The 18,330-nt window shown below is 56.5% G+C and overlaps 1 protein-coding gene across 2 annotated transcripts; it reads right to left on the bottom strand.

The window, feature by feature from the left end:
• Nucleotides 1-5,469: 5,469 nt before the first annotated feature.
• Nucleotides 5,470-18,330, bottom strand: CAPN11 (calpain 11). Of its 2 annotated transcripts, none has more exons than XM_033055762.2 (22): nt 18,272-18,330; nt 15,113-15,395; nt 14,466-14,535; nt 13,042-13,160; nt 12,771-12,904; nt 12,444-12,612; nt 11,840-11,923; nt 11,671-11,756; nt 11,413-11,487; nt 10,840-11,000; nt 10,591-10,760; nt 10,376-10,387; nt 9,892-10,103; nt 9,729-9,768; nt 9,397-9,462; nt 8,985-9,042; nt 8,822-8,886; nt 7,904-7,972; nt 7,698-7,776; nt 7,120-7,236; nt 6,988-7,046; nt 5,470-6,741 (listed from the first exon to the last, which is right to left on the bottom strand). In XM_033055762.2, exons 2-22 carry the CDS (start codon nt 15,356-15,358, stop codon nt 6,715-6,717), a joined length of 2,118 nt encoding a protein of 705 aa, XP_032911653.1. In that variant the 5' UTR covers nt 15,359-15,395; nt 18,272-18,330; the 3' UTR covers nt 5,470-6,714. The 2 variants fall into 2 exon arrangements, with proteins under 2 accessions (XP_032911653.1, XP_032911654.1); XM_033055763.2 differs by lacking the exon at nt 18,272-18,330 and adding an exon at nt 17,268-17,313.

The raw sequence follows: 18,330 nt of genomic DNA on the forward strand, positions 1-18,330 counted from the left end.
GACACACACTCCCTGAAAGCGATCCTGCTTCGTAGCCGAGGCCACATTTGTCGGGGCGCAGTGTAGGGGTGAGAAGGGGGGTGAGGGAGGATCAACATCTGCCCACCACAGAAATGTGGGCTGGCAGGGTGGGGTTCTGTTTCACTACAAGTCTTTGCCATAGCCCTTGAGCAGGCAGCTGAGTCCAAAGTATGCTCGCCTGTCATTCCCTGGCAGTGCCAGCAATTGTCACCCTGCTCCCATAAGGGTCAGGAATGCAGACCAGGTGAGCCAACAAGGAGAGATGGCCCAAGGCATAATACACTGAGGAGCAATTGGGTACTCCCCTGAGAAAGAGCTTTGGTTTGGCTCCCTGAATGGCTCAAGAGCAGGATGGTAAGGAGTGTCCTACACTTCCAAGCTGTGTTCCAGTGTTCCCAAGCTGAGTTAGTTTGGGCCAAGCAGCCAGGGGAGCACAAGCTATCCAGAGTGAGGGTGCAGGCAGGAAAGTCCATGGTCATGTCTGTGCCCTTCCACTTCCCTCCTGTGCCGAACCTTTGTTTTGTTCCTGGTGGATGTCTGTCTTCATTTCCTCCCCTTGTTCCCTTCCAAAACCCTGCCAAGGCCCTACTTTTGGCTCTCGCTCAAGAAGAATTTAGGAGAACGAACAGACACAAGGGACTGAAAGCTACTGCTCCATTTCCCTGCCTGCCTGCTGTAAGCTGTCCCTTGCCCAGTAAATCCCATCCAAGGGTGCTTAGTTCAGCCAGGGTGACCTTTCCCAGCCCCACGGATTCTTCCCGGGGAGCCAGCCATGGATGAGGAAAGTGGGCTGGCCGTGCCTCAGCACAGGGACACCATGTGCTGAAAGCAGAAACAGCTCCCCGATGGCCCCAGAGCTTCAAGGGCCGGGGTTGACGTCAGTCCCTTGGGACTGGCCTCCTGGAGGCTCCCGGGCTCCGGGTCTGCTGTGGTCAGAGGCCGCGGCAGAGGCGCAGGGCTCTGCTGTGCACTGCTCCAGCTCCGTGCTGGCCCCCTTATGGGAGTGGGAGAGCTCAGACGAAGGAAGCTGGAGCCAAACTTTGCTTCGGCTATGTCAGGGTTTGCAGGGTTTCCCCAGGAGGGAGTTTCTCCCCTTTGATCAGAGAGGCAGCGGGTGCAGTGCTTGGCCTGCTCCTGAGACTCCTGGGTTCACTGTGCTGCAGCCAATCCCGGGTAAGTCTTGCCTGGTGCCTTGATTTCCCCAGCAGTACAGCTCCAGTGGGAATACCCTCTCCTTGTGCAGAGGGCACTTGCAGCATCCTAGCTCTGAGCAGACTGGGGACCACTGGGATGAAAATGCAGCTGTTAGTGATGAGAGTAATGGAGGAGAGTGGACATCTTATTCCTAGGGAGCCTTTTCCCAGGGGAACTAGGGGAACTGATCATCCTTCCATCCCTACTGGGGGAATCCTGTCCTCCAGTCCCATGGGGAAAGGGAGATCCTGTCCAGGTGCAGAGATGCTGGCACATTCCTGGGAGTGTTGCCTTTGAGTGTTATGTTGTATCTGAGTGTAATGTTGCCGAGATACACAAGGGAGTGGATGGAAAATTATTTGGGAACAAAGGGGCTGTAGTGTGTGGCCTCTGCAGAAACCTGTTCCTTCCCGGGGAGGGAGCGCAGGAGGCTCTCACCCTGCTTTGAGAGCCAGGTGCTTGCAACATCCGAGCACTGGAAAGAAGGTGGGGCAGGGCTTAATTGCCAAGCTCTTGGGACTCAGAAAGGCAGATTTTTGTCTCTTGCCAAAAATGCAGAGATCTTGCCAAGTCTCTTTCTCCATCTGGAAGGTCAGGGTCCTTAGCCTCCAATTGGGCAAAAGTACAGCCCAGGGAGATGAAGGGATATAAACTTGCTCCTCTGTCGAGTCATGCACTGTGCTGAGAAGTGAGCGGAACCTTGAAAAAAAACAAAATCTCACTAGTATCTACTTCAAAACGCAAGATTTAGGGCAGCAGAGTCCTGCCCGTGTGTTTCCTAGGCCAAGATGTGTAGAGCCTTTCTGTAACTTCTCTGATCCATGGAGATCTTTCTGGTCCTGCAATCACTTCTCTGTCTCTTGACACTTTTTACTTGTCCATGTTTCATCCCTCTCCACCAAGGGACTCATAATTCCTCACCAGATGGTTGGCTTATGTTTTGCTGGGTATGTGTCAAGACCACTTCCTTTCAGGCATCCGTTTTCTTTATTGTATCAATTGCACAACCACGTATCACCTATTAAATTATGGGAATGGCTGAGATCCACTTCCCGAGCCTACACAGGGACTGTACACTCCTCCATAGTACTTATTTTTCTCAGTTAACAGCTGGACACCAGCAAACAAGGAGCAGTAGATTCCCGCGGGCGGCACAAGGATGATTTGGGCTTCTGCTAAGCCTGTGGGTGGAGCAATGCTGGTGAGTGAGATAGCAGGGCTGGAAACAGCTCACACAGGGGTCTGTCCTCAGGGTGGTGGCAGGACTTGTCTTCTCTCTGCCATCCCAAAGCCTTGAGAATTCAGCTTGTCCAAAGCCCAGCCCCTTCCTTCTTGCTGCTCAGCACAGGTGAGCTCACAGCCCACACATCCTCTGGGCAGATCCTGGAGTTGGAGCCAGCCGGCACCTCCATGTCCTCTGGGAGAGGATGGACCCGTTGGGAGGCCACCTCAGAGGAGGCACAGCTGGAGGGTCACGGGTGTGTGACATGCCAGCATCTGGGCAGGAGATGGCAGTGCTACCTCCTGGTACAACTCCTCTTGGTCGCTGCTGCCCTTCTGCAGAGGGAATGTCTTCCCAGCAGTCCTTTGCCGTATAACACAACAGGCAAATCTGGCACAGGCCACCCCATCCATGAGTGACCTGTCAGCACTCAGCCTGCTCCCAGAACAGCATCTCTGCTCTGTGGGAGGGCAACCATTGGAACCTGATGATGCCAGAATAGGCTGATGCATGATAAAATCTCCATAGGATTCAGCAATCCAATGGGAAGAAGGGCATCTGCACAAGATGTATGAGATTTACTGCAAATCTTGCTCTAGGCAGCACTGGGATGTCTCAGAAATTATAAGGGGAGGAAGATGAGAGAGTTGGGAAGGCTGAGAGTATTTTGGTTTTAGGAAACGTCACCCATCTGGCAGGGATCCCAGAGGGTGCTGGTGGTGGGGACAGTGATGGCACCCAAGCACCCAGCCCTGTGCAGGAGGAGCACAGGCCATTCCTACTGAGGAGGGATGTAAGTGCTATAAATAGGTTGTTTAATGCTCTGTGGCCAGGGCTTGGAAAGCCCCAGCCCATGCACATTCCCTGCTGCTGGCACTGAGATGGCAGCTGTTGAAAAAGGCTGAATCCAGCAGCTGCTGGCTGGTGCTCCTGGCCCCTGCCCCAAGTCCCAGCCCTCCTGCTTCCCTCCTGGGGTGGCTGAGCCCTCTGGTACAGGTGCTGAGACTTTACTAGTGTGATGTTCACGCTGTACTGGTGTTGGTGCTGCTTCCTGGGCCAGCAGTGACTGCAGGACGCTGCTGGTGCTGGAGAGACAAGGAGGAGGAGGGCTTTCATCTGTGATATCCCTTGCAGACTGCCGTGCCTGGGTGGGAGCTGTGGGGCCATGCCGGAGTCAGCTGCTGCCCACCCACGAGCCCTCAGCTGTGGCTCTCCCCAGCCCCAGCTTGAGATGCTGGGCTGGGCCCCCACGCCCTGTCTCTGCTCAGACAAAGGCCCCTTGTGCCCACGGGAATGACATTCCTGCAGCCGTGGGCCCGGGGCACAGTGAAGCGTAGCCAAGGGGGAGATGCCAGAGCCCAGCTGCTGGGGCAGCTGGTGGGGCCAGGTGGGGATGGGCTGCAGTCCTGACCCCCCTTCTGTGCCTGGGGGATGGACATGAGCAGCTGGTGGGAGAGGGGGAACCCCCAGGAAGGGCAGGCAGCTCTGGGCTGCGGGAAGCAGAGCCATATGAGGTGCAGGAAATTTCGGGATGTTGGGCAGTAGGAGCAGTGGTGCTGTGCATCCATGGGCACTGCTGGCTCACCCAGCACAAACCTGTGGGATAGGTGTGGGAAAGGCAGAGGTGGGCTGGGCTGGCTTTTGCTGGCTAGTGCCTATCCCAAGACAAACCCAAAGCAGCTTTGGTCACATCTGGCCCTGTTGCTACTCACCTCACCTCAGCATTTAAGATCTCTCTCTGCTGGGCATCTTCCTTGTCCCCTTTGCAACAAGGGGGATGAGCCAGGCTGCTTTTAGTGGCATTAGCTGGCAGCTGGGGAAGCCCTGCCTGCTGACCCCCTTTGCTGATGCTGGCCTGCCAGCTGCCAGGGCCAGCGAGGGAAGGGATCTGCCAGCTGGCACCGAGGGGGAGGGAGGGATGGGCTTCTGGTAAGGCTACGCCGGGGCACCTGTCATCCCAAAGCCAGGGTGTCACCATGCCCTACAATTGGGCCTGTGTGTGTGTGATGAGGCCCTGCAGCTGGGACAGCTCTGCCTGCCTGCACCCCTGCTCTGTCCCACCTGAGCCTTGTTCTGCAGGGGATTTGGGATTGCATGGAGGAGCAGAAAGCTTGGGCTGGTGAGCCCTAAGATCACCACCCAAGGAGGCAGCTCATCTCACAGATAATCAAGAGACAAGCAAAAGTAGCCCACCTCCATCCAGCCCTGGGGAGCCTCTTTAGTAGAGGGCAGCCTTGTGAGGCAGCTATGGGGGCTGTTTCCTCCTGCCAGCACACCTCAGCTCCTGTCTGTGCTCTGAGCCAAGCTGGCTTGCCCCAGAACTGGGTGCTGCCCCACTGTAGGGACATTGGTCCCAGAGAGCTGAGCGGGTCCAAAGGGCACCCATATAAGGCATATTGGGATGGATAAGGTATCCAGGGTCACTCTTCTTACAAATGCTGAGCACCCCTGGGCCATCCAGGCTGCAATGTCCTTCTGGAATGTGAGCAAGGAGCAGGATGCATTGACAGCAACTCCTGCTCTGAGCCATGCTATGAAAAGCCCCACCAGCGAGCACACCATTGTCATTTCCATGGAAGGCTTCTGCTTCTAGCTGTAACTGGCATGACCTCAAAGGAGGCAGGGGAAAACATTCACTTTCCCACAGACTGTACCCAGAGAAGAAATAAACCTCTTGGTTCCCTTCCAGGGTCCAGAATTCCAGGCTACTGTCCACTTCCACCAGCTCCATTGTTAACTCCATTCTATCCTCTTTCCCCTCCCCAGCCTCCACAAAACACCTTTCTTTAAGAGCTCCCTTCCCTGTGTCTTACATGGTGCTGCCCCATGTGTTGAGACACCTGTGCAAAGGAAGAGGCAAGTTTTTTTAAGTCGTAGGGAATGTGGATGTCTCCAGCCCCACAGCAAGACCTGCCCTGATGGTGCTGCTCCGCCTGTGCTCCAGGCTGGACAAGCAGTATGACTTGGCTCTGCACCAGACCGTGGTGAGCAGAGGGAGGACACAGAGCCCAAGACACCTCCCAGACCACAGGTGTAACAGATCTGTTTATTCCTGGAGAGAACAGCGAGCAGGGTGAGGAAGCAGAGCTGCCGGGCAGGCAGCAGTGGTTATTGCTGCAGGTGCATCCTCCAGTGACAACAGGGGTCTGGGGGAAGCAAACTGCCTGCCTGCCTCTACAGGGCAGGGGACGGGCCCTCGCCCACTGCCAGGCTGGAGCCACCCATTACCCCAGAAGAAGGTGAGGGGAATGGAGCAGCACAGAGAAGTGCAAATATATTGGCACCGGAGTCCATCAGCACTGGGCAAAGGAGCCCAAGCTAAGAGGAGAGTGTTACAGTGTGGGAGGATGAGGGATTGGGAGAAAAAACCCAGCTTTGTGCCAAAGACCTCCCTAAACCACCACCCCTTGCTCTCTGCAGGAGGGCATTGCCTCTTGGGTGCTGTACCCCCTAGCCCTGCTGTGGGCCATGACCAAGGGCAGCAGATGTGCCAGGAGCTCCCAGGGATGGGAGGGGAGGCCAAGCTGCTGTGACATAGCCGTGCCTATGTGGAAAGAGGAGCTTCAGCTGCTGCAATACAGGGTCACATGTGTTCCCATGATGGAGGAGCCCCGAAACATTCAGTGCTTGAGCTGTAGGGCTTGACCTAGTGGTGAGTGGAAGGGATGTGTTGAAGGCCACGCAGAAAAGAGCCAGCAGGCTCCACGCTTTGGTCATGCTTAGTGGTGATAAGTACAGTGCAAGGGCTTCATGATAGCAAGTATGGCCATTCCTCCTCCCAGAAGGCCACTCTGGCTCCCTCAGGAACCTGCTGCCTGAGCAAGGCAATATGTGCTGATGCTCCCAGGTGTGGGTGCAGAGATAGGCAATGTGTGCTGGAGGGATGGGTCAGCACTAGAGCAAGCACTACGAGTGTCCTCCCCCTCATGCCCCAGCAGCTGCCTCTCCCTGCTCTGCAGCTGGCCCCCAGCCTGCCACCATGCAGGGATTCACAGGTACCCCATGCTGCTCACCCTCCTCCTGTTCTGGGGTGACAGGGAGCAAGGGGGAGTGGAAAGAAGCCCAGCCCAGAAGAGGAGAAGGGAATCCCCTGCCTGCCTTGACCCCTGGTCCACTGGAGAAGATGGTGTGAGGCTTGCTGGGAGGCAGGGCTGGTGGCTCAGCGTGGGATGGAGCAAGGGGAGAAGAGTATCCTGTATCCATAGATCCAAGGGGAGGCACTTGGAGTGGGCCTGGCCCGTTGGGGTGTCCCAGCTGCAGCAGATCTGTTGTAACTTTTAGCCACACATCGTCAGTAGCAGCCACTGGGAAGGAGAGGGAGAAGGGATGAGCAGGGTGCATTTTTGGCATGTTGTCATGAGTCAATTTTAACAGCCCTCCAAGAAACACAGAGCCTGCAGCAGTCCTGTTTATTCATCTTGATCTTTTATGGGTTCTTCCCCTACCCAGGGGGCTGGAGGTTTTTCTACCACCCACCCCAGGTGCCCCATTCACCCTAATGCCATGTCCCCTTGTTTCCCACCCCAACTTTCACTGGACTGAACTCTCACCTCAGAAAGGTTCATGACAGCAGTGCCAGTGCCTTCAGGGTCCATGCTACGGAAGAATCCTGCAGGGACACAAACAAAGTGAGCAACACATCTCTCTGTTCCTGCCCTCTCTGCCCCAGGCACGTCACTCACTGAACATGGTCTCCAGCTTCAGGAGGCAGCAGACAAAGTTGTCAAAGTCCACACCCAGGTCATTGTCTGCATAGCGGGCCACCACCACCTGATGCAGCTTGTTGTTCAGCTTGAAACCTGCAAGGCAGAGAGCAGTCAGCCCCCAGGGAGGCAGGAGAGCAGGGTGTAGTCGTGAAAGTCCATGCACCCACACAAAAGGTCCACCAACCCACCCAAAGAAGGGCACTGTGTCCAGCCTCAGTAGGAAAAGGGGATGCTGTCCCTGCAGCCATATATGACTAGTTAGCTCACTGATCCACCCCAGGCCTCTGCTTTGCCAGGATGGGATTCTGCAGGTCAGAGGAGGACAGAGGCTGGGACCATCTTGCAGGCATCTCTACCTCTGAGGCTCCAACACTTGGCACAGCTGTGATGCAGAAAGCCTGGTGCATACATGAGCCACATCTCACTACAACAGGTTGGCTTCAAGCATGCAATACAGGCCGGATACACTCTCCTCCTGCTGTTTGGGACAGGACTCTGACAGCAGGAGCCCCCTCCCCAGCCTCCAGCCCAGTCCCATCCTTCTCCAGACGTACCGGCTGACTCTAGAGCCATGCGCATCTCATAGGAGCTCATGGTGCCTGACTTATCCAGGTCGTACTGGCGAAAGATCGTCTGCAAAAACATCACACAGGACATGAAGGGAATGCTCTCCTGTGGCCTCCAGGGTGGCTGTCCCCACTCCTTACTGCCCCAGGAGGGGTGCTACCCCTGTCCAGTGCACCATGCCCCCTCTCCTCACCAGCCAGCTCCGGATCTTGTTCCACAGGATCTGGAACTCCACCAGCCCAAGGCGTGCACTGCCGTCTTTCTGGAGAGCAAAGGGTCAAGGAGGTCAAAGCAGCCAGAGAAGGGTGGGGGGACAAAGGCAAAGCTACCAGACCCCAGGCACAGGAGGTGAGAAAAGCCTGGACACATTTGGCCTGTCCAATTTTTCTCCCAACCTTCCCCTCTGTCCTGCAGCATCAGCAAAATAAGAGCCTGGAACCCTGCAAGGAAAGAGTAGCACTTGAACTAGTAGCCATGCCACTCCCTGGGAGCAGCTGTACTGCTGCTGTAGGAAACAGATTGCTGTGTTGTTCTTGAACCACAGCTGGGCTGGCCTGCAGCAAAAAGGAATGTTGTGGGGCAAGGCTGGAGAAGGGCTGAGAGGTGCTCCTTGTCTGATCTCCAGCTGCATGTCCTTGTACAAGCAGGACAATGCCCATGGCTCCTGTCACTTGACTCATTCACAACAGCTGGACAGGATGGTTTGGAGGAAAGAAGCCCAATAGTACTGGTTCCCTTTGAGAACTGCCTCAAAGGCTGGGTGGCACAACAGCACTAGGCAAATCAGGCTATGGAACCCATGGGAAGTGAAACATAGGAACTTCCTCCTGCAGGTGAAAGTAGAAGGGTGGGGCTGTGCTGGGCTTTTGGTGGCAGAGCCAGGGCCCAAGCAAGCAGGGGAAATGATGATGCTTGCCAAAAAAACCTGCTGCTAAAGTTGAAGAGTGTAGGGGAGGTGGGCCCGAAGCCGTAAGGACCGCTTGCTTTCTTCCCTCAGTTAAACAGCTTCAGTACTGCTGGAGAGCCAAGCCTCAGCCCCAAGAGACAAGTCTTGTTCCTTGCAGTCTGAGCACCACAAAAAACAGCCTGGCCCACAGCACCAAGAGGATACATCCATCAGGTTGACCATGTTGCGGCAGGAGTCCAGGCTGAACCCATCCGTTTTCAGATCTTTATCTGAGGAGAAAGGAGAAGGTTGATCACACGCATCAAAACCCAACCTGTTGAGCAAGCCTGGGCTGCAGGGAGCAAGGGGTAGGAGGAGTAGTGCTTACGTCTAGAGATCACTCTGTTCAGGATAGTCCGAAGCTCAAAGACGCTGATTTCCATGTCCTGGAGCAGGAGCAGAGTTAGCATCACCCCTTGCCTGCTCTACAGCCCACTGAAGGCCACTGTCCCTCTCCTGCCTAAACATCTCTGCCTTAGTCACAGAGCATGAGGATGCCATTACATATCTTGTAATATCTCTTTTACCCAGAAGAGTTTTGGTCACAGCTGGAAGCCCTTCCTCAAATCTGCCCCTGTCACACCATCCCTGGGGGCAGCTGGGCTGAGCCACAGCAAAGATGGACTGCAGGATGGGACTGAGTGAGTGTGGGGTAGGCTGGAACTCCCACGGCCAGAGGTTTGGTCCTGTCCCCTTCTCTCCCCAGAGGGCCTTCCAGAGCTTGGTGCAGCCGTACCCACCTCCCCTGCCAGCTGCTGGAACATGTTCTTGAAGCTGTCCTCTATGTCATCCTCAGTTATTTCCTCCTGGGGTGATACAAAACAGAAAGAAGAGGTTAGTGGTCAAACCCAGGCTCTGCCCTGCCTTGCAGGCTCAGTAAATGCTAACTGGAAAGGAAGCTCTTCTTCGTTCTTCTCATCTTTGTTAATTCCCACATCCCCGTCACCCCGACCTTGCCAGCCCCTCTCCAGCCACAGTGACATCCCAGACTCAGAGAGCCACCCCTGCCTGTAGCTCCCCCTCCCAAGTGCCAGAGCCTCAGCACCAGCCGATCCAAAGTGGCTGCTCCTACCTCATCTGCCAGATCTGCCGTGATCTCCTCATCCAGCTCCCTGGGGAAAACAGGAAGGGGAAAAACAAAGCGATGAGCAGGGTCCCCAGCCAGCAGGCAGCCTGCAGTGGGGAACATCCCACTGCTCACAGACACGGGGTGTCCCTCCCAGGCCGGGACTCACGCTGTGTCCGACTGCTTCTCAGTGAAGACGCGCAGGACGAAGTCGGCCTCCTTGTGCGGCTCGAAGGTGGAGGGCACCACGATGTACTCGCCGGGGGGCAGCCGGATCTGGTTGCTCACCTCCCGCAGGTTGATGAAGGTCTCGGACCGTGCCCGGGACTGGTTTCGCAGGAAGAAGTCCTTCTTCAAGTGCACATTCTGCATGCCCTGGGCCTGGGGGAAGGAATGTGCTTGTGGACCACAATGGCAAGCACCCACAGGGAGTGGCGAGACCAGCGCCAGCCCCATCAGGTAGGATGGCCCTGCCCTGCCTATCCAGTAGGAGCCATCCCTCCCTCCCACCTGGAGGTGCCCAGCACCCATTAGCACCCCAACCACAGCCAGTGCTTTGGGAGCTCCCATGCCACTGGATGCATCAAACCCATTTTTGCCCAGTCTTGTGCTTCCCTCCAAGATGGGGTAGGCTCTGACAGCTCGGGACGTACCTCCTCAGGAACCTGCAGACAGGAGGGAAAAAGGGGGAAAAAATCAGAATCCCAGTACCTGCCCCATCCCTTAGAGCTGCAGGGAGGACAGGATGGGGGACATGAGCCCACAGCTGGCCAAAGCTGGTGGAAAAGAGTTTCTTGAGGGCTGGGGTTGAGGTGGAACTGGCGGGGCTGAGCCCCAAGGAAGAAGCCGTGGGGCGGGCAGGGGTTACCTCGTAGACAGCAAAGCCGATGGTGTGCATGTCACCTCCCACCCGCCGCTCCCGCCGCCGGTGCTTCTGCATCAGAGCCACCAGGAAGCTGCAGGCCACCTCATCGTCCCCAGGGTCATCATCTTCCTCCAGCAATTTGATCTTAAACTGGGGGTTGATCCAGAATGTGGCTGGGAGGAAGGGGATGTGTGGATGAGACACCTGGTTTCACCAAGCTGCCACGAGCACAGGTGTGGAGGCCAGAGGTACCTGGGTGGTTCCTGCAGCCCCCGGCAGTGCTGCCCCGGCGCCACGTGCCCTCGAACACCTGTGTGTGCCATTTGCTGAGCTCGTCCTTGGTGAGGGCATCGGGGGTCAGGTTGCAGATCTCGAGCCTGGAGAACTCCCTCATGAAGTCCCGGAAAGACATCCTGTGGGAGGCAAGGAGGGGCTGAGGCCAGGGCACTGCTGTGGGGAGGGAGGAGAGCGCAAGCAGCTCTGCACCCAGCTAACATTTTAGGAGAATTAAGTGACAGTAAAATCTTTTACCCTAAACAGTTATAACTTATTTAAATCCTCATGCAGGGTTTAGGTAGGAAGGGATATTTACTCTTCCTAGATGTTTATTTTGTGTTTAGTTGGCCTAAATTTCCTTCAAGGGAGGAAAATTATTAACTAGATGAGATGAGAAAATGCTGGCAAGCTCTCCAGTGCTGGAAAGCCAGCTCATAAAGGCAGGTCATGTGCTTCAGGTGAAGCATGACTGCAGGATCTCTCCCCGGCTCCTCTGCTACTTCCCAGACTGGCTGCTGAAATAGAGCAGCACTTTGCTCCAGCACTCACCAGAATTCTCCATCCTCCATCTTCAGCTGCAGCTCTTCCCTCTCATCAGGGTCAATGTTGTTCCACTCAGAGGAACTGGAATTGCAGGAGAGAGACAATGAGATAGGGACTCCTGAGAGCAATTCAGAGCTGGCCCTCAACTCCTCTCTTTCTGCACACTGTGAGCCTCCCTTTGGCAGTGCCCCGTGCCTGACTGCTGTGTGTGCAGCACTTGCTGGCCTGACAGAGCAAGACTGCCATCCCTCCTGTCCTGCTTACCCATCACTCCAGGCTCCAGTCCACTCCACCTGACCCCAGGGGTTCCTGATGCGGATGAGTTGTTCCTGCTGACCCCGGTAGTTCACCTGCCAGACACCAGACACAGAGGTGGAGCCCAGGCCACTTGCCAGGCTGCTATTGCCATTAAAATCTAATCTAGGTGACTCACATCTCTGAAGGCTGTGACGGAATAGGCATGGCCCTTCACTAACTTCTTGAAGGTCACTGCTTCCATATCAAAGGCACTTGTGATCTGAAGAGAACATGTAATGTCAATAGGACTGAATTCATGCAGTGTTGTCCCTACCCCTTCCCTCCACTGTGTGAAGAATTCTCCTTGCTTTGCACTGCTCCAGCCAAGAGAAGTAGCAGGTAGCAGCTCCCCGTGTTCAAAGGCTGCTGGTTGTGGAAAATTAAACTACAGTTGGCTCAGCAGAGGACCCCAAAGATCCATCAAGGAACCACCCACACTTCAGAATTTAAAAACCCTGCTCCAGGTAATTTGGCGGTTTGAAGCATGGCCAGAGTTGTAGATAGTCCCTTGTCCCGCACTTGAGATGAACGATCCTGCTCCATCCAAAGGAGCCCATTCACAGCAACTGGGCTGCAGCACCACAGTGTTGTGCCACACTGGCTCTGCGAAGAGTGCTGTGATAAGAGGGTCAAGAAGTAACCTCCCCCCCGGTGTCCCAGCAAGGGGACTGCTGGTACAGCCTGGGGCTGTGAGGCCTCACTTTGGCCAGCACTGTGGCTCATCCCGGCACATGACTCACGTCGATGGAGCAGCCCAGCAGGGAGCCCCTCTCCAGCGCCTTGCGGATGATGTGGGCCATGTTGCGAGGCGGCCGCTTCAGGTCGTACATCTCTGCCACGCCGCCCGTGAAGTCCTCGAAGCCCTCGGTGGTGCTGCCCCCCGAGAGCGACTCGTAGCAGCCGTTCAGCCTGAGGGATGCATGAGGAGACACGGAGGGAGCACACTGCAGCACACCCAGCACAAGCAGGGCCAGTGACACAAGAGACTCCCTTCCCCCCACCCTGCACACGCCCACCCTACCCCATACGTGCCCACCCGCCCACATGGCCACCACGGGGATACCCACTTGGCATAGGCCTTCTCCAGCAGAGCACTCCAGAACTCGGTGCACTCCGCCGAGTGGACAAACAGAAGTTCCCCATCCTTGGTGGGCAGCAGGTCATCCACCACCACATCCACCCACTCGCCGAACTGCCAGATCTGGGGGGTGAGGAGAGAGTGGGGTGAGCTCAGAGCATCACATGGCTCATCCCTATCCCAGAGGGATGGCCTCAACCCACCACCCTTGCTTCTGCCACCGCCCACCAGCTGTGGAGGGCCAAAAGCTCCCAGCCCACCTGGAAGTGAAAGATGCCAGCATAGTCCTCCTGGAAGCTCTGTCCATGAGGCACCACGCGGTGCAGGAGCTCCTCGTTGAGCGTGAGGGAGCCAATGGCAGCCAGCAGCCAGCAGTCGCCTGGGGAAGGAGAGGAAGCTGGTATGAGTACCTCTCTAGCTGGGAGGGTGTTTAGGAGACCATGGTGTGCTCTCCTTGCAAATGTTTGGGGCTACCCAGCTCAAAAAGTCCATGGAAAAGCCAGAGAAGGTCCAGCAAGGAGAACTCGGGGATCCAGGCTTACTCAGCTTGCCCACAGAAAGAAGTATTAGCTCAAGGCAACAGGGAATGTTCCTCCTTCACCTGGAGCCTGTGTCCAGACCACCACACACAGTCAGCACCAAAAGCGCCCTCCTGCAGCCATTTATCTGGACCCTCTTGGAACTCATTCATATGACTGCCCTCCTTATCCCAGACAGCAAGTTCAGACAGCAGAATTACACTTTACATGTAAAAAGCCATATTAGCAAGCAAGCGGTTTCATGCTGCTGCCCCAGCTTCTCAAATCACAAGCAATGCCACTTTTCCTTCCGAATGAACTTAACCACAAGTGCTGCTCCAGGCCAGCACTGGGCTTTAAATTCTTTGCCTTGTTTCTCTTTTCTCTTTTGTCTTTGAAGCCTTTCACACCTTAGCCTTGAGCCTGCATAATCTGTAACTAGGCTGTGGTTTGACAAAATGCCATTTCTGAGTTTTTAATGATCATGTGAACACTACCAAAGTGCTTTGGGCTGTTATGCACTTCAGTTGCCACCTCGAGTTTGTCCTAATTACTGGATATATAAAATGTAGTCAGCCCTGAAAACAGCATGCTAAATGCGCTAAGGTATACAGTACTCCCAGTCAGTGCCCTGTTTGCTCACAATCAGGACAACACTGTGTGTGGTACCAAGATCTGTTTCTGATGACCACAAAATCCTAGTTGTGGTTCAGCTCTGCTAGCCTACCCAGCCCGTTAACACTTCTCTCCTTGCCTCAGTGCCTTCGCTTTGGGAGACACCCCTGGAGAAATGACAAATTGTCACTTGTACACCTCTCGATTCCCTTCTGCCACTCCACAGTTCTTCGCAAGCACTTTGTCACCACCACCACTTCAGTTTGTTACTGTCATGCAGCTGCCATTCCTCACCATTTACCAAAGCAGGGAGCTCTTTGGAGCAGCTCTGGCATTGCTGTCAGCATGTGTCAGGCATGGATGCACCCAGAATCTCCCCTGATCTCAGCATGGTCAGGCTGTGCACACATCAACTCATTTTTGAGGAGCTTTAACCTAGAGCCACCAGGAGGCACAGGATGCCCCCAACTTGCATTTTCCACCTCACAGAATGGAAAGGGCCACCCACCCTCCCCAGTCACTACTGTCAAGGACAAAGCTCCAACACTCACCCAGAGCCCCCTGGCAGATGTCTGTCCGGGTGGCACCGCCAACGATGAACTGAGGGTCACCCACTAATTCCTGAAGAAGGACAGAATCAGATGCTGGTCAGAATCAGATCTTGGCAGGGCCTGGGCTTTAGCAGGGCTGGCACCCACTCAGCTCTAACTCGAGAGAAATGGTATATGGTCCCTTGTGAGATGTACCCCACCTGCCCTCTGCTAGGGAAGGCTGCTCGACTGCAAGCCCAAGGCCATCACATTAAGGCAAGGCAAGATCTGCTGTATCCACAGCCTGGATGACATTCCCCTTGCCCTCATGGCACCAGGGGATATGCACTATCAAAAGCCCCAGCTACTGAGAGTGATGCATCCATGCCATGATGCCACCTAGAAGCAACAACACAGCCTACCTGTTTTGAAGCCCACAGTGTGCTGCCCAGAGGAAGCAGTGCCTGCTAGACACAACGCTTTTCTGAGCAGACACTCATGGGCAATGGCCCCGGGCCCTCGGGAAAGGAGGTCTGCAGCATTTCAGGGACCTTGAGCACTAAGGGGTGCCAGCAAGGGCCAGTCTGCAGCTCAGCACACCACATCAGTGCAGAAGCGCAAGGCAGGGATGCCAGCCCAGCCTGAGAAGAAGCAAGCTCAGCACTTACCGACGGACGCTTCCACTCCACTCCCCGTGTCTTGCTGGAGTGCGGCCCCAGCTCCTTGAATCCAAGGGCAGTCGGGCCAGCTGGGAACTGAGGATCCCTAAAGAGGGTGCCACTCTCAATGCACTGCTGCTTGAGGGCCTCGTAGTCCTGGTTGAGGTACTTGATGGCGTTGTTGTGCTGGCCAAGCCCCTCGGCTCTCAGGCGGTCTCTCTCTACACGAGCAGCCATCCCGCCAAAGGGCATCATAGCCGGGCACCAGCACCGCTACCTCCCGCTCCACTCCCTGCAACACAACAGGCACGGCCACGCTGAGGCACGGCTGCCTCGTTCTTCCCTGGGGATCAGCCATCACACAGAGCCAGCCTTGGAGGCTGGATCCCCAATTCCCCACCACTGCCACAGCAGGGACCTGTCCAGCAGCACTGGCCTGGCGCAGTGAGCCCAGTGATGTGCAGAGTACCCCAGGGTGGGCACACACACACACCAGGAGAACCTCGCACACCCCATCCCCAGCAGCAGCCCCGCTCTGAGCCCTGTCCTCCAGCCTGGCCGCTGCAGCCCTGCTGTCTTTAGGGGACACAGAGGGGGCAGAACAGCACTGAAGGCGGGCTGGGAGGAGGCAGCCCTGCAGCACCTAGGGCACGGGTCCTGTCCTGTCCCCGCTACGCCAAAAGGCTGAGCCCGGAGGAATTTCAGACGCTTTCCAACCTCGTCAGCCTCTCCTCCCGGCGCAGCTTTCCGGGTTCTTCCCTCGTCCCGGCTCCTCCTTACCCGTCTCGGCTGGGAGGCTCCTTCCACCCGAGGGGCCTCTCCCTGTGCTTTTCCCTCTTCCCCGAAAGCCAGCCGGCTGCCTGAGCTCTGAGTCAATAGGGCCGGGTAGGGAGGAGCCCAGCACACAGCTCTAGCTATCTATGGGGCCAGAGAAGGACAGGGAGGAAGAGGCGGGACGGCACACACACACACGGGGAGGATGACTCAAGGCTCATCGACCGCCGGCGGAGCAGCTTGCTGGGAGATACCGGGAAGGGACTGCGGAGTTCAGCGGGGAGAACGGGGCAGGACAGACACTGCAGAGCCCCCACCCCGCACCTCTCCCTGCCCTGGCCACCCTCCCGGGGCTTTGAGCAGCAGCTCACGGCCAGGAGCTTCGAGCCAGCTGCCAGGCATGTCTGGCCCTGCAGCCCTGCCCCACCGTGCCCGCTGCGGTGGGCAAGTCCCAGCTCCTGTCCGGCGTCCAGCTGCCCGCAGCCCTGTCCAGGCTCACACCCACCGCACCGCCCGGGCTGGACGGGGCCTCTGGCACCGTCTGCTCCAAGCCTGTCACAAGCAGTGTCACCTGCAGCAGGGCCATGGGGCCGGTGCCACCACCACCAGCCCACTGGCATCTGTGGCTCATCCTGCTCCACTCCCCAGCCATCTCAGCTCCCGCTTGGCTGGGCTGGTGCCGAATACTTCAGAGGTCTCTCCATGTGAGAAAGTGGCACAGTCCTTGGTAAATAAGCCAGAAGCCAGCAACCCACTCAGAGCAGCGAACTCGAATGCCAGTGCAGGCCCGCTCCCTCCCCAGTACCCTATCCCAGGGGAGCAGGGTGCAGTCTGGCTCCAAAGAGGCGGCTCTCCTTGTCCTGAAGTGCTGTGACAGCCAGTGGGAAGGCAGGCAACAGTGAATAGGGTGCAAGCTCCTGGCACAAGCATAGGGCATAAACTCGGCTGCCAACCCATGTGGCTGCCCTAGCCAGAAGCTTTTTGGAAGAAAAAAATTTACTCCTCCCCATCACTCCACCTGCTCTGGGATGCTCTAAACCCACTACCCTTCTCCAGGGCAGTGCCAGCCCTTCTCTTTTCTACGATGGCCCCAAATCTACGGAGCTCCTCCTACGACTCCTGCCCTGCAGCCAGCACCCTGGCAGTCTCTCCCAGTAGGAAGGCACTGAGTGCCTGCAGAGCTGGCAGGATGGCTTCTGCAGTCCCAGACACTGCCCAGAACACAGGGGGCCTGAAGAAGGAGGGATCCCAAGTACAGCTGCCCACACTGCTTCCAGATCCCACCTTACCACCTCCCCGGCACTCACACCACAACCTGCCAGTGGCCAGGAAGCTTCCCCTACCCACAGCCCCTTGACAGGTTCCCTGCACCGTTTCCCACCCTACCTACCAGCAGTGGACATGGCTGCGGACATGGGGAGCTCTGTGCAGACACGGGCACTGTATGAGTTATTCTTAGCTCTGTGGCTCAAAATACTCGGGAAGGCTGTGCTCAGTGGCAGACGGAGGTCACGCAAGCGCAGAGCAAAGCATTTCAGACCCCAGAATGGGAGAGGAACCACATGGGTCTTTAAAGCAATGGGGTCAGCTGCTGACACCTCCCAAGCTTATGCTGACGGACACTGCAGGTCCTCCATGGAGAAGGAAGTGGTGTGATGTGACAAGCCAAGCCCCCAGGGCAGTTTTGCACCACAGGTGCCATCCAACTACAATAAGATGCTTTCCAGTACTCGACACACCTCTAATCTCTCCCAGGTGGGAGCAAAAAGACGCACTGGTTCCTGCAGGGTCCCTGACACCTTATGCACTTTGGCGCATACTGCAAAACCCTTGGGCAGCATCATTGTTGAAGTTCAGCCAAAAATCTTTGCAGAACTCTGGTTTGCCAGCTGCTCTTGCAAATCAACGGAAGTGGGGAGTTCCCTTCCTCAAAACCAGCCCTGACACACGGCATCCTGCCGCATACTCATCTCGGGGCAAGGCGTCACAGCCGCCCAAGGCATCCCACAGTGCTCAAGCAGCTCTCAGGCCCTTTCCAGCCCTCCGGATGACAAAGATCCTCCTTTCCCACAGGCTCCCCTTTATTTACAGCATCCTTTGACGGGATGCGGGATTGGCTTTGGAGTCGGCAGCACATCCCGGGAGGCAGTGGTATTCAGTTCACTCGCCGCCCCGACTGGGAAGCCTCTGGGTCTCTGCGGATGCGTTACCTAATGCAAAAATCCCGGCAGACAGAAAGGGAATGGGAGGGGTAGGCATGCCTAGATAAGCTTAGAAAACAGAGAAAGCAGCCGGGGAGGGAGAGACGGAGGGACCCGCAGCTCCGGGTCCCCCCCGGTGCTCAAGCTCATGCTGGGGGTCGGATGAGGCTGAGGATGGGGGGGATGGACTTACGGAAGCTGCTGCCGCCACCGCCCTGCCCGCTTCGGCTCGGCCCGGCCCAGCCCAGCCCA

Source organism: Catharus ustulatus, chromosome 3, assembly GCF_009819885.2.
Source record: "Catharus ustulatus isolate bCatUst1 chromosome 3, bCatUst1.pri.v2, whole genome shotgun sequence".
Classification (NCBI taxonomy): domain Eukaryota; kingdom Metazoa; phylum Chordata; class Aves; order Passeriformes; family Turdidae; genus Catharus; species Catharus ustulatus.

Excerpts from the sequence above, each read along its gene's own strand:
- CAPN11 (XM_033055762.2), bottom strand. The coding sequence starts at position 15,358 with ATGATGCCCTTTGGCGGGATGGCTGCTCGTGTAGAGAGAGACCGCCTG. Across the intron at positions 12,613-12,770 it reads CTGGAGAAGGCCTATGCCAA|GCTGAACGGCTGCTACGAGT; the intron begins GTGGGTATCCCC and ends TGCATCCCTCAG. Across the intron at positions 6,742-6,987 it reads CTGTCATGAACCTTTCTGAG|TGGCTGCTACTGACGATGTG; the intron begins GTGAGAGTTCAG and ends TCTCCTTCCCAG.